At 37.1% G+C, this 15,599-nt stretch overlaps 1 protein-coding gene across 11 annotated transcripts in view; it reads right to left on the bottom strand.

The window, feature by feature from the left end:
- Positions 1-15,599, bottom strand: part of MYO9A (myosin IXA) — a 251,933-nt gene that overhangs the window by 71,594 nt on the left and 164,740 nt on the right. For 7 of the 11 annotated variants that reach the window (XM_033109669.1, XM_033109668.1, XM_033109667.1 and 4 more), the window contains 9 exons: positions 14,335-14,457; positions 13,981-14,061; positions 12,169-12,279; positions 10,981-11,103; positions 9,214-9,363; positions 8,048-8,361; positions 5,857-7,449; positions 3,172-3,271; positions 2,468-2,683 (listed from right to left, as the gene is read on the bottom strand). In XM_033109669.1, the coding sequence (XP_032965560.1) occupies positions 2,468-2,683; positions 3,172-3,271; positions 5,857-7,449; positions 8,048-8,361; positions 9,214-9,363; positions 10,981-11,103; positions 12,169-12,279; positions 13,981-14,061; positions 14,335-14,457 (2,811 nt within the window). The remainder of the gene's footprint in view (positions 1-2,467; positions 2,684-3,171; positions 3,272-5,856; positions 7,450-8,047; positions 8,362-9,213; positions 9,364-10,980; positions 11,104-12,168; positions 12,280-13,980; positions 14,062-14,334; positions 14,458-15,599) is intronic. The other 4 variants (XM_033109671.1, XM_033109670.1, XM_033109672.1 and 1 more) reach the window with 2 other exon arrangements.

Here is a 15,599-nt window from a genome sequence, read left to right on the forward strand (position 1 = left end):
ACTATTTCTTCCAAGACTGAATCACACACTCCTTGGCATATGTCAATGAAAGGATCAATTTGTCCAGGGGGGAAGAAAAAAAACAACTATCCAGTTTTTAAAAATCCATGAGCCCAGAAATTCAAGCCCATTTAAAATCTTGGAGTTATATCGATTTTGAGAATTCAGTAGATTCCAGTTAGAAACAATTAATCTTCATCTTCACAGTATCAGGTAACATTAGAACATGGCATATTTTCAAGTTAAACAAACACACTTTAAAATTGTTCCTACCCTCCCCACCCCCAACCCCAATAAGTATCCATCAGCATACTCTAGAAAGCAAAGCCTCTTCATGCAAGTGTCCATCAGAAACGACCACCACCACCTGCTCTTAAAATAGCTAGTGATGAAACCCAAGGACAGGGAGAAAGCTGGAGAGGTGACTAACACGCTGTGCAGAGGGCGCGCTACAACTACAGGCATGCAGTGACTGTCAAGCAGTGAACAGAATCACAGGCAGAGGCTACCGGCTGGCACCCTTCAAGGGGCCGAAGGCTCCGAGCAGAAAGCCCAACTTCCTGGTTCATCTCAGTGAGAAAGAATTCTACCATCGAAAGGACTAAGGTTTGTGACAAAGGAAACTCTCAGGAACAAAACAGCAAAATGCTAAGTTCTTCCACAAATGAAAATTCTCTGTATGCTTTACAAAATAAATTAAGTATGCTCCCTATTTATACTAAAAAAAAATGTAAGCAGTACTTTTCATTAAAATTAGTTTGCTTCATGACATAATTTCATCTTTAACTACTAATCATATGATAAAAGTATAGTTTTCTTATTTATACTCAAAAATTGGGCACCTCCAAAATGGAGTTATTTTATCCTACGCTGGAAAGAAAGGGCTTTGGCTTTAATTATACCTATCAATGGATAAAAAGGTTGTTTCTAACTTTTACAATTCTACAGTTTGGCTCAGGGTAGCGACTCATTTATCTAATTAGAGAACTGGTCATGCATTTTTCTCTTGTTTTTTCTGTCTTAGATTATCAATATGATCATTTAAAAACAGTCTGTCTCCAACAAAAGATAAAGACAATGAGGGTATTCTTGAAATTAGCAAAAAATTTTAATTAACTAGATCTTTGGCACAAACAGCAGAAAACAGATCAAGGATAAAATATTTAATAATTCAAGTGAGGCCACCTTAAAATTTTCCTCCCATAATGAACACATGCTAAAAAAGAACATTAGAGAGCCAACTTAATTAAGGATACGCACAGAAGTAAAATGCGTATCACTCCACTTTGTCAGTGATAACGTTTTAGTATACATCAGATATACAGGGTCCTTCCTTGCATTGTGCATTTTCCAGGACAATTCCAAAATCAAACACTTTACATCCACAAATACATTCATATTTGTCAAACTATATATACCAAATTTTGGTTGAGATATGATAAGTTATTTTCTTAGTCAAAATAGTGCAGCTTTATAAAAAACCTAACCCCAACCTATAATTTGTGACTAATACAAACTCACACTATATACAGCCTTCTACTTGGCAGGGTTAGTCCAGGGGGACATTTCTGGCATTGCAAAAATTTGGCATTTTTTAAAATTCATGTTTATTTTCTATTACTAAAAAATTAGGAAGGGGAAGCAAGTTTAAAGGCAAAAAAAAAAAAAACAGAGAGAATACCATTTTAATTAAAAGCTATTTTACTTGATTGTTTAACACACACCCTACTCACTAGACCAGATGGGATCAGTAAACTAGAACCAGCAGGTCAAGCACAGCTCGTGGCCTGTTTTGTAAACAGCTTTACTGGCACACAGCCATGCCCATTTGCTTACATCTGTGGCTGTTTTCACTCTACAGTGGCAGTTGAGTAGTAATAACTGAGACTGTGCGACTCACAAAGTCTAACAGGTTTATTATCTGGCCCTTTACAGAAAAAAAATCGGAGAGCCACTGCTCTAGCCCTTTCAAGACACAACAGAGAATTTCTACACCAGTGCTACCGTGTTTCCCCGAAAAAAAGACCGAGTCTCATATTAATTTTTGCTCCAAAAGACACATTAGGGCATATTTTCAGGGGATGTCTTATTTTTTCGTGTACAACAATCTACATTTATTCAAATACAGTCATGTCATCTTCTTCTGGACCATCGTCGTAACGTACTAAATGCGTCCGTCTGGCTGACGATCTTAACTGGGGCTTATTTTCAGGGTAGGTCTTATTTTCGGGGAAACACGGCACGTTCACTCTAATGCCGCCTCATTTATGATGTGACAGACACTATAGTTCAAGTGCCCTTTATCCGAGTCCTGTTAAAACAAAAGTTCCCTACTTGCTGTGTTCACTGAGGTTTCCCATGGACAAACCATTACACGGGAAGAAGCTGTGAAGGTTAGCTGTAGATTAGCAGACTACTCCCATCAGACTTGTTTGTTGCCTGTTTTCTTATATTGCTGTACAATTACCATTTCGGAGTCACTGTGAGAGGCCTGCCCCAGGCTGGGTGCAGGCCCTCGCTCAGAGTGAGGAGGCTGCTCAAGGGACAGAAGGGGCTCAACATTGTCATCGTAATCATCTTCCTCTGTTTCCCCCTCCCCATCGGCCAAAGTACCTCTAGTCAAGAAATCGGAGCGCGTCCGCGCCATTCGAGCTTTCTTTTTATGGGCCGGTCTGGCAACCTGCTTGACCAAATGATAAAACAAATAACACAACAATGTTTTGTTTTGGGTGTTTTGGAGATGATGCCAATGAAAGACATCAGAGAGCTCATGAATTTCTTGAAACACCCCTCCACCCCACCATGCCCTTTCCACTAGAAGTGATGAGATGACCACAACCAATCCATATGCATTACTCTGGACAAGAGAGGAGAATGGAAGCTAAATCTACACTGTTCTTCTCCAGGAAGCCATCTTTCACTGCCATAATCAATCACCAAAGTCACTTGCATAAATAGCCTTCTTTTTCTCAGTAACTTCTTTTTTTATAAATATAATCTGGGATTTTAGGCACCATTCCCTGCCTACCTCCTTAGGTATAAGACCTAACTCATGGCTTCTTTCTCTATAAACTCTTGGGAGTAAATGAGATGCTCTATCTACAAGAATAATAATTTCCAGAGTAGTGTGCATCTATTTTGCACAGAAGATAAACAAAATTCAATACTTACCTCTCCTTGGCCCGGCCCAGTTAATTTCACAGGTTTCCAAGTTGGTTCATCTTGTTTATGGAGTTGAGGATTTCCACTGTTTAAGGCTTCCTTGTTGACACTTAGGATAGAAAAAGAAAAAAAAAGCAGATGACATTTCAATTCCCAGTACATATCCCATGGCAGGAGTCTTAAAGTATAGCATGAAATATAGTCTAACAAGTAAGGTCAAAGAATTCCAGCAAATTCCATAAGTATTTCCAGATCTTTTTCAATTCCTAAAACAATGTATCACAATTATTCTGCCTACCTAATTTATACTATTATCAAGAATTTACATGTATGAATGAATTACTAGAGGCCCTGCCCTGGTAATCATTGGGTATATTCCACTATGACGACATGTCTAAAAATAGCAGCAGCAGAATTAGCTCTAGAAATGAAATGGATTTAGTGATGAGAAAAGAAAAAAACCAAATCCCCAAATCTTGAGAATTAATCTTAGAAGAGGTCTTTTATTCTAATCATAAAATACCTGATAAGTAGTCATCCCGTGATGAGGACCTCATTACTTTGTTTTATAGTGCGATGGTTCCTTATTCGTTAGCAAATTTTCTTTCTATAATCTTTCTGTAGCTTTCAAGTATTGTCTTAGTTTTAAAACTTGTTTCTTTGGAGAACAAATCAAAGGCCAATAGGCTCAACTGAGGCAAGAGATTTTATGGCCAAAAGGGAGTCTTTTCGGACAAACTAGGATGGCCAGGCTTGATCCTACACTGGTTGAAAAGGGAGATCTGTCTTATACTTAAGGAGGTGTGCTTCAGGCAGCAAATGGGGCCGAAAAACACAGATTACATTTACGAAAAAGAAGTTGCTGAGGAAAAAAAGGCAATTAGTACAGAATAAAATCAACATTAACAGGATAAGAAATTGTTACTAAGCTAAAAGAAGCATGCCCGAAATTATACAGACGGTATAGTGTTACCTTGTGAAAATTTAATTTTGCTTGAATAACTACATGATGTGACTGCTCTGTCATTAAATTACATGTAGAAAGGGATGTCAGTGTCTAATGAAAATCTGAACAGAACCTGCACTTTCCTGGTTCCAGTTACCTATACCGTGTTTCCCTGAAAATAAGACTAGGTCTTATATTAAGGTTTGCTCCAAACGACGCATTAGATCTTATGTTTAGGGGATGTCCTCCTGAAAAATCATGCTAGAGCTTATTTTCTAGTTATGTTTTATTTTGGGAGAAACCTGGTAATAACTCAGTACCATGAGACTTAAAATTTATCAACAAGATATTGCTCATCTCTCCTTAGCAGGACTTTAAGCTCACTGAGAATCTTACCTTACCTTCTATCATAGTGCTAGGTTTAAAGTAGACACTAACTTATGAGTTGGCAGACTAAATGCGCTTCCACTCAAAATCTTCCATTTAATTTTTATAAATGAAGGACTAGAAGCTGTAAGAGGTTATCTTGTCCTTTGCCCTATGCAGTAATCCCTAAACAAACCTAACTAAATGAAAAGCTTTCCTAGCTAATGGCAGCTCAGCAATCTCCCTTTTTAACCAGTATATAATACCCGGTCTTATATTATATAAGACCGGGTATTATATTATATTATATTATATTTGATTATATTTGATTATATTTTATATTATATTACATTATACTATATTATATTATACCCGGTCTTATATTATAGTAAAATAAGACCGGGTCTTATATTAATTTTTGTTCCAAAAGATGCATTAGAGCTGATGGTCCAGCTAGGTCTTATTTTCGGGGAAACATGGTAGTTAAGAAAACTTAAAAGTATAAGAACGATAAAAGTATAAAAGCATAAAACTTAAAAGAACGTCCACTTATATGAGGTATCTAACACAGTCAAACTCTTAGAAACAGAAAGGAGAATGGTGGTTTTCAAGGGTTTGGGATGATGGGGAAAAGGGAGTTGTTCCATGGGTAATAGAATTTGTTTGTGCAAGATGAGAACGTTCTAGAGATCTGTTGAACAACAGCGTGCAGATAGTTAATACTATTGTATTGTACACTTAAAAATGGTTAAGATGGTCAATTTTATGTTATGTGTTTTTTACCACAAAAAAAATGTGCAAAGAACTTAATGAAGAACAAAAATAGCCGACAGAGTGACAAAGCACATTAACTTTCAGCCTGACACTAACAAGCTGGCTGGCTACACCTACCAGCTGGAAGGCACCCGGCATTGGCTGGATGCCTGCTGTATTTCCAGGCACTGCACTTACCTTCACAAATGCTCTCGCACTCAATGGGGAGGAACCAAAAACTCTGTATTGGTGCTCAGGTAAAGACTCCCAGGCTATAATTCTATCTAATTTCAAGTGGCTGGTGGAATCAACAATTAGGGAATTTTTTACCCAGAGAAAATAGCTAATTTGAGTAGCACCCATACAAACAGCTGAAGAAGATCAAGGCACCGTAATACAGGCATACCTGGTTTTACTGTATTTCACAGATGTTGTGATTTTTAAAAATTAAAGGCAAGACCTTCCACCAGCAAAAAGATTACAATGCGCTTTATTGTGATATTTGCTTTATTGCAGTGGTCTGGAACCGAACCCGCAATATCTCCTGTGTGCAATATCACACAGGAGGTGTGCCTGTGAAATTCTCCAAAAAGTTTCCCATACATAAAAATAAACAAACATTTACTTACAGGGAAATATTCATATTGTCCTTTGGCGTGAAGAAAATGGCTCTAGTAGTTCCATCTCTGGAAGGGTCATAAGACATGTGGCCATAAGACTGAGTTGGCCTAAATTGTTCTCTTTTTGAAATGCGACTATTAGAGAGTTTACAGGCTACATTCACTTGGGTGCACATTCTGTCTGTCCTGGATAAGTCACTGACCGTACTAGATTGGCATGGACCTCCTTTTCTTTCAAAGAACAGGGTGACGGGTCGGTCCCTGGGGGGTAAGTGAACAGAGGAACTGTCTTTTGGAGCAAGAGCTGCATCTTTTACAGTTACTGACGGAGGCCGTAGTACACTGGGTTCTTCTTTATTTGGGGTATTCAGGATGACAGAGGATGGCCTATCTACTCTTTGCTTTGATTGATGGAAAGATGGTACCAGGAAAGACTCCCCACTTCTTGGCTTTTCAATTGTCTTGAAGGCTTTACGCTCCCTCTCTAAAATATCTGTTTGCTGACGAATCTGTTCCATCATCTCTTTTTCATTCTGCTGCTGCAACTGCTTTTGTCTTTCTTCCTTCTCAGTGTTTAGCTTTTCTAACTTCTTCAGCACAGTGTTAGAAGAATCTGTATTCAAAGAAGCAACACCTTGATTTTCTACTGAGAAGTGATACTTTCTGGTTTCCCTGTTGATATCCAAAGTAAGAGCTGGAAGTGTTTCTTCACTTTCCAATAGTTTGTTTCTCTGGATACTTGCTTCTAGTCGGGAACTCGTTTTCAGTGGGTCTTGTTGGGGAATATAAAAAAATGTAGGCAGGCTATTTGAAATAAAGGAATCTCTCAGCTGTGGCTTACACAAAATAGATTCAGAGCTGCAGACCAGGTTTTCCTTCGTAGTCCCATTCTTCAAATGCACTGAGTCAGAAGGTGCCCCCTTTTGAATCAGTGAGTAGTCAGTCTCATGTGAGGCACTGAGGGCACTGCCCTGTGAATCAGGTTTTGGACTGCTAGGTGTCTTAGGTGACAGAAACTGCAAGTCTCCTTCATCTAAAATTAAGGACTCCCGTTTGCTCGTTTGGCTTTCCTCACAGCTCAAAAGTTCCAAGCTTCCTTGAGAGCTTTCACTGTCAGGTGTCCCCTGTAGAGACTGAAGGCCCTCAGGCATCAGTTCTGTAGACCACCTACGTTCTTCTGAAGGAGACACACCACCAAGAGAACGGACTTTCAGCAGCTCCAAGCTAAATATAGCTTGTTCCAGTTCCCTCATTCTCCGACTTTCTCTTTTGGCCCGACCTACTTTTTTCTGGTGGAGATCCTCCAAGGACTTGGGTCTCTCTCTTACAATCACATCTTCCTGCAAGTCCACACCACTGTGGCTCATGGCTCTCTCCTGTCGCTTGTTTGGGGGCTCCTTCAAGCAGTCCACTGAACTAATACGATTACTCTCTACCACAGATTTACATTCCTCTATGGCTTTTACTCTGTTGTCAAAGGAACAATCCTCCCATTCTGACGGGTCTGAACCCTGAATTTTCAGAGCTCCATAGGGCTCAATACTCATCAACCCAAGTGCTAGTTTTGTTTCTCTTAGTCTTTGTTCTTTAAAAGCTTTAAATCTATATAAAAATACAAAAAAAGCGGGTTAGAGATATCTCTTGGATACTACTAGAGAGAATACATTTACTGAAAGTTTAAGAAGAAAAATGAAAAGTCTCAAAATTTTCTTTTTATAACACCTAAGCATTTCTCAAACTAACATGGATGCACATTTCATAATTCTACTTCACAAATGAGATTATATTTCATTAAGTGCACTGTTCCTAATTGGGCATTCTACAAAAAACAAACTAAATTGAATTAGAAGTAAAGCTCTCATTTAATAATATCCTTATTTTAAGGTAAACCTTAAAACCTGAAATTCAAGTTTCTAAAAGTAAAAACAGTTCAATATGGACAATTTTTAAAGACTCAACCCAATGTAAAAGTTGACTCTTAGCAGTTACAACCACAGACGATGTAGGTTTTCAATCCAATTTAATTCAATAATCACTTAGCTTCTATTATAGACCACACAATGTGGGTTAAAATTGCTAGGAGTATCACAGTTTAGTGGAGAAGACAAATTGACATAAACCAATTCTAATATAAGTTAGAGCAGAGGTATAAACAACATACTTGGGAAGGAGAAGTAATTATTATAACAACAAAGATTACCTTTGTCTTGCTCTGAATCCTCTACATATTGACTGCAAAAGGATAATTTTGTTTCTTTGTTCTTGATACCTCTTACTTTCCCTGTAGCTTTTCCATCTTGCCTGTATGCAGATGGCAGCCATGTGCCTCCGCCTACAGTGCTCCCGCCATCTCTGCTGAATGATGATGGCTGCAGTCCGCAGCTCCCAATACCGCTGCCTCTCTACGTGAGCACGCCAGGAAGCTTGGAGGAGAGTAGCTGCACTAGCTTTAACTAAAGCATCTTTCTGCACAGATGCATTTCTGACTTGCTTCTGGTAATTCCTCCAGAATTGCTGTGGGGAAGACAAAATAATAGAAACTTGTCATATCTTTTGCGACATTTTCACAGAAACAGGAAAAAAGAAATTTTCTTATAATTAGAAAGTAGCTAAACAGCTAAATTGTGGGCAATTTTAAAAAGTTTTCTAGATATGCTTTGTTAAAACAACTATTTTAGATAATATAACCTTGATGAAGTTAATTACATTAATAGAACTTAAAATAATTTAAACATTTTTGATGCTTTCATGCACCACAAATTAAAGACATTACATTCTCATGCTACAATTTGCCAATATTCATGGGTTTAAGGTCAACATGTACACATTTCGAAGTTTAAGATATTAAAGATTTTCCTGTACAAATAGACACGATCCTATGGAAAACAGTCATCATATAAACCAATGAGGGAGAAAATAAAACCAAATAAATGTGAAATAAGGTACCTATAATCCAAGATGAGTACACGATAACAATGTATGTATAACTCTCAAATATCACTCGGAAAACTATTAAGTAAAAATAACTATGTCAATAAAAATTAGGTACATAACTCCTTTGCCCCTAATCATAATTCATAAGCCATTATAACTATACATTCAACTTAATTTAAATTCAGCTCCATCAACAGTCTATTATTTCAGGCCCGGTAATCTGCCGGGTGCTATCAACATTTCAAAAACAAGTAGAACACATTTTCATCTCTGAGTAACTTTTTTTTTTTTTAAATTTATCGGGGTGACAATTGTTAGTAAAATCTGAGTAACTTTTATATTTTATTTGTTTCACCACAAAACAGTTCTGGTTACTAAAACAAAGGTCAAATAAACCAGCCAATCTCATGCAAGGCATCCCTTGCTCCCCACCTGGATAATAACGGACGCCTGTCTCAGACGGAGGAAATGCTGCCTGCATAGCAGGCTCCGGAACCATCGCTGCAACAGCACGATTCTGCGGAGCACCTCTTGGTGAAGCAGATCCTGCAGATGCTGCCGTTCCTGCTCTTTCAGGAACACCTACCAGGACGAAGAAAGGTAAGGAATGTAGTTTAAGAAAACGTGAGAAATGTATTTCTCTGATAAGCTTTTTTTGACATGAACAAATACAGTGGCAGATGTGTAAAAGCAGTACCAATAAATATATCCACCGATTTATCCAAAGTAGTCATTCTCAAATTGGAAAGGAGACATCAGAACGTAGAAGGGGAAATGGGACGGTAAGTATAAGTACTAAATCCCAGTGCCAGAGATTAAATCGATACATTATTCTCTTCCCTTGGGAAATTCACCACTATCATGAGTCAATGTGCTACTGGTAGCACATCATATTTTTCAAGGATGCTGGGGTAGGGGAAAAAAATTGAGAACCATAGATCCTAATGTTTGATCACAACACGAATACACCAATAATAAGTCTTTTTGAAACCCAGTATATGCTTGTTGCTACTCAGAGCTATTAATCAGTTTACTTACTCCTTCATTCTATTAAAAAATCTTTAGGGATTTACGGGGATACAAAGATAACTTAGGCATAGTCCTTTAGGAAACAGGATTTGCACTCACCTTTAAGACCAGGTAGATATTAAAAATTGTGTATATTTAATGTGATTACTTTAATGTAGATGTACACTGTGAAATGTACACAATCAAACTAATTAACAGATCCATCACCTCCCATTTTTGTCAAAAAAAATTTTTTTTAAGAAGAGCACATAGATACTAGACACACAAATAGGAAAACAATTAACTAATACAGGCATAAGACAACAGATCCCACCTGAACAAAACATGGAGTGGGAAATAATGATAAAGGCACATATGGGGGACAATCTTCATGATGAAGATATTAAATAGTGTAAAATCACAATATGGAGGTTCTTGAAAAAGAGAAAGATGTTTGAACTTAATGAGGAGGTTATCGGGAGATTACTACTGATCAGGAAGATAACATAAAGAAAGAAGTATATTAATATGATTTTGAAACAATGGGTGGAGTGAGTTAAATGGAATGACAAATAGACTGGAAACAGAGGAGGGGTCTGTTTACTGTAAGAGAAGTATAAGTGAGAACTAAAGAAATAGAATTAATATGGAAGTAATCAACATAAGTGGAGAAAAAGGGAGAGATGTGAGAATCATTTGTGAGGGGAAAAAAACACATTATATTTATATTATATTATTATATTATATTATATTATATTATATTATATTATATTGTAAAAGGATATATTATATTATATGTAAAAGGATTAAACTGAAGGGTAAGCCAAATAAGATTATGGTTTCCAGCCTAAGAAACTAGAAAGATAACAGAAAGAGTAGCTGACAAATTAAGGACAGTAGGGGAATCAGGATAATGTGACTTTGGGCAAGGAGAGTTGGAGATTACAGTAGAACACTAGAGAGAGATGATTTTTAGGCAGCTAAAATTATAGGCAGAACTAGAGAATTGGCAAGAAGCTCTTTGATTAATATTGACTGTGTTATTAAGAAAAACCTCTTGGCCTAATCATTTTCCTCATGACATCTGCTATACTATGCTTTTTTATAAAACATTTTCATAGGCTAAAATTGTCATTATTATTTAAACACAAAAATATACTCAATTTTGACAAGGGCTGGAGATATATTTACCATGGATTTTCCAACTTGGTAATTATCTGGATTAAGATTTATTTTCCTGAAGAAATTCTGGATGTTAAATTTGGATGGAATAATATTTCGAGGAAGAAGTACATGGAAGTGGCTCACAAAATCCTGAAAAATGAAAAGAAAATGTTATAAAATCACAAGATCCTAAACTTAGCTAACTGTCCTTATATTGATCCTTTTCTGATTCTTTTAAACAGGGCGAAACCAAGAAAGTACTTGTTAACTTAAAATATTACAAAAGGTTAATTTGTAAAGCGGGAGGGAGGCTGAGTTCTATATAGCATTATATTATCAAAAGGGAATGGAGGAGGAAAAAAGGGCAGAAACTAATAATAATCTCCCTTTTGAGAAAGCTGTATTAAACACCAAAGAAAAAGTTATTTAACTAGAATCAGAAATTTTTCGCAGAAAAAGAAGCAAAGTTGGCAGCTATACAGGGTGTAACTGAGAACGAAGCTTTTGTTCCTGGTAACAGCAAAGACTTGCTCAGCTGCTGAGAAGTTTCACTAGAATTTCCAGACCCACAGCAGCAGACGCTGATGACAGTGACTAGGAGCCTTGCTGGCAGCTTCCTATGAAAGAAAATCCTGCTGAGAATCTTTAGCAAAAATCTAATGGAATCTTTTCTTTTGAACTAAACAGTCCTGATTGAACGATTTCAATTACTAGAATAATCAGTGTGAAGAACTGCTACGTTATGAGTAAACTTAGTATTAGAAAAATTCAGATCAAATGAGAATAGCCAAGTACTAGTTCTATTATAACAAAAGTTAATGAGATTGCTGCCATTCCATGGAAGTGAGTTCTCTCAGCCTCTATAATTCTGTATACGGTGTTTCCCCAAAAATAAGACCTAGCCGGACCATGAGCTTTAATGCGTCTTTTGAAGCAAAAATTAATGTAAGACTCAGTCTTATTTTACTATAAGACCGGGTCTTATCTAACATAATATAATGTAAGACCGGGTCTTATATTAATTTTTGCTCCAAAAGACGCATTAGAGCTGATGGTCTGGCTAGTTCTTATTTTCGGGGGAACACGGTACAAAAGACGGTAAGGGAATGGAAGAATTAAGAGAAATAAACAAGTGAGCCCCAAATAAAAAATAAGCAAGACAGGAACAATTTACTTGATGTGCATATATGTTTAAAGATCACTCAAAAGTATAACCTGGAAAGAGTATTTGCAGCTGTATCCTGACTGGCGAATTCGCACTGTCTCCAGCATCCCAGTATATCGAAGCTGTCGAAGTACCAAGGCATCATTGAACCTCAACGGCAGCTAAAACAAAGCAAATAGAGAAACTTTAATCTAGAAGAATAGATCTATTCTTAATGTTTGTCCTGTAAGTATGGTTAACTTTTCAATATCTAGGAAGTGACTGAAAGTTGTCTGGTTAAGACATAGTAGAGGTGACAGGACACTCTTACTTCCCCAGCTAGTAGCTTCAGAAAAGTTTTGACTGCCTGACCTTAGCGAAAAAAGAGAAACCAAGCTTCCAGGCTTCTCTAGTCACAGTGGGAAAGGACCTTCAAAGCTCAAAAGGAATGTAGTTGCCCACAGAGGTGGCCACATTATAAACTATGTAACAATATTAGCCTACTTACATATAGTCAAAAGTTCTGGGTTGTTAATTAAGATTTTATCTACAATCTCACTCAGAAACCACCTGCCCCACTCTAACAGTTGCCTTGGTTAACTGAGAGCTGACAGATTCTTCTTCTAATGACTAGGACAAGGTTAAGAGTAGTTCATTCTCCTAAATACTTTTTGCTAATGACATTGGTATGACACACTGAAAAACGAAAAATGACCTCGCTGTGTAGGCAGACAGGACGGGGGACCGGCCAACGGGAGGTCCACTCCTTAGCAGGCACAATACCCTGTCACTCCTCAGGCCTCAGTAGGCATGCTTTCAGTCAAAAGATGTATGTGGAGCTTGTGCTACTTCTCCCTATCCTCTAAATACTATCTTCAATAATCCCTAAGACAATCCCAAACATTTTCTTGCAGACAGATGGGGCATACCAGCTGTCAAAGAAAAAAATGTCAGATGGGCAACTTATGTTACATAATAATAGTAGTTAACATTTATTTAGTATTTATTCTGTACCCTGAAATACTTCATTAATTGAACTCTGCACAGCAAGGTCTCAATTAAAAATAGAGACTCAAACTTCTATTAAACTGTAAATTAAATGGTTCCCTTTTTAGTCACTGTAAAAGGACAGCTAACATTTACTAACCACTTAACATGGGCCAGGAACATTCTAAGTTACAGGTATTGACTCACATATACTCACAAAACACTATGAGGTTGGTCCTGTAATTACAGTATATTCTTATATGGATGAAAATATTTAAGCACAGAAAGGTTAACTAGTCTAAGGTCACAAAGCTTGTAAGCAGCAGAGTTGCAGACTGCTTCTTAAGAAGTAAGAAAGCTGAACATAATTCCTACCACATTTTAGCTGTTCAGGCTGGAAATTAATTTCTCCTATGATTAACATAAAGAAAGATGACGAATGTTCACACTTATTAGATATATTTGCAAAGCTCTAATTAGGGGAACTGCCATAGAAAACAGGAAGGAATCAAGGCTGTCCACAGTACCTGCCCTATTTTACAGAGACAAGAATCTCTAAACATGAAAAATGTCAAACAAGTTCTTTAAAAGTGACAGTTTATATCCAAACAAGAGAGATTAATCTTGGGATAACAACTTGCATAAAACTTTTTTATGATGCAATTTCAAGAGGTATTTGCTTCTCAAATTCTAGGAAATGCTAAGTCAACACCGTATAAATACCTCACAGGCAGGTAACTGTAACAATTACAAAGATAGCCATAGAAAATAGAGAACGTGGTTTTCCTTACAAAGATTATAGATAGCTCTCCCGGTCCATTTAATCTCCTTAGAGTTTAAAGCTGTTTGAGGCAAGCTCAGCTAGGAGTGCTCGTTTACAGCACGTCTTTCTTTACCTTTTCGGCGTTAGAGCGAATGCATTTGACAAAATATGGTTCTGCCTGACCAAGTGTCTCCATCAGCTTGTTTAAGGAGGCCTGCAATACAAAGCAATATAATCAACATTTTCTTCCCTTCCAAACTGGCAACGAGTGGTTTATAAGTATAAACAATAATGTTGGCAAAATATGCAAAACAAGTAGTATACACAGAAATCGGTTTATTTCTGAAAAGCAAAATGACCATTTCAGCATGGCTTTTTAGTCACATGATTCATATGCCATTCAGGTATCTTGCAGATCACTTTGGCCTTTCAATGCTCATCTGAACGAAACAGATTCCTCTTTGTTAAAAGTAAAATAGGAAATAACCTGAAATTGGGCACTGATGCTGGGAGGTTTCTTCTTCTTGTGCAAATGAAGAAGAGACTTGGTAATACGATCCTGGAGGGTCAGTCTTGTCAGGTGCTTTAAAGAATTTACCTCTAGCAAGTGCTGAAAAAAAAAGGGGGGGAAAATCAAATTCTTCACATAAATTAATCTAAAAATAGGAAAAACAAAATTGTAAGCCAGTTTTCATCATTTCCTGTGTAATGACTATGGTGAATATGGGAGATTGATATTCTAGATCTATTCTACCTTCCTCCCGCTTTCTTGCACATGCTTTCCAGTGAAAAGAAACTACTTTTTCTAAACTCTCTTGCATCTCGGGTTCTGAAAGTGATTTCAGTTAAATTCCCACACTTGAAACTGGGAAAGTATAATGAGGCAGGGGCTTCTGTTTCTGCTGGCAAGCATGTACACAAAAGAATTTCCGTTTTCTGTCCAGGCACCACTTTTGTGAGTGCTGAGAGGCAGGGTGCTGGGTATCTGCACTGTCACTGCAACTGCAGTAAGGCGCCTGGACCCTGGAGCCGGCAGGTGTGGCAGCTTCTTCTGGTGCCTGCCTCACATTGCAGGTGTATACGCCTGGAAACAGCAGCTACAAGGGCAGCTTCCTGATTTCCCAGTTTTCTGATTACAGCTGAGGGTAGTTCTGCACTGTTGTTTTAATACTCTGAAACTCTAATTAAGACTTCTAAGGATTTTGTAAGGGCTTCTTTGAATTAAGTTCCTATTTATTTAAAAATATCGCCAGTGATTATGTTGTCGACAACTGAATCCTGACTCATAGACAATAAATTAAATTCAATCCGAGAGCTTTGTCAAGTATGGCATAAACATGTACACAGAAAAAAGAAAATATAAACCCTATCAACCCTCATCCTGATGTGCTAATTATTAATCTTAATAATAAGATCGGAGTTACATATAAAGCAACTAAGAATATAAAATATTAGTAAGGTATTGGGGAGCTTAATTTAGCCAATGGAAAACGTTTTAAACCATCCTACATTTACAGCAGTGAGTTTGTCAATGAAAAGAATTTATACAGATGTACAACTATATATTATTCAAAAAGTCGTAAAAGTTTTATTGTATGAGAAGCACAAGACTGAGTTAAAAGCATGATAAATGTAAATCTAAAAAATAATTAACTTTGACAATATAAACATTAAAAAATAAATACTTGCAAGAGGAGAAGTGACAACAGACACTGCAGAAATACAAAAAGTTTTAAGAAATTACTATGAACA

The sequence above is a fragment of the Rhinolophus ferrumequinum genome, chromosome 6 (assembly GCF_004115265.2).
Source record: "Rhinolophus ferrumequinum isolate MPI-CBG mRhiFer1 chromosome 6, mRhiFer1_v1.p, whole genome shotgun sequence".
NCBI lineage: Eukaryota > Metazoa > Chordata > Mammalia > Chiroptera > Rhinolophidae > Rhinolophus > Rhinolophus ferrumequinum.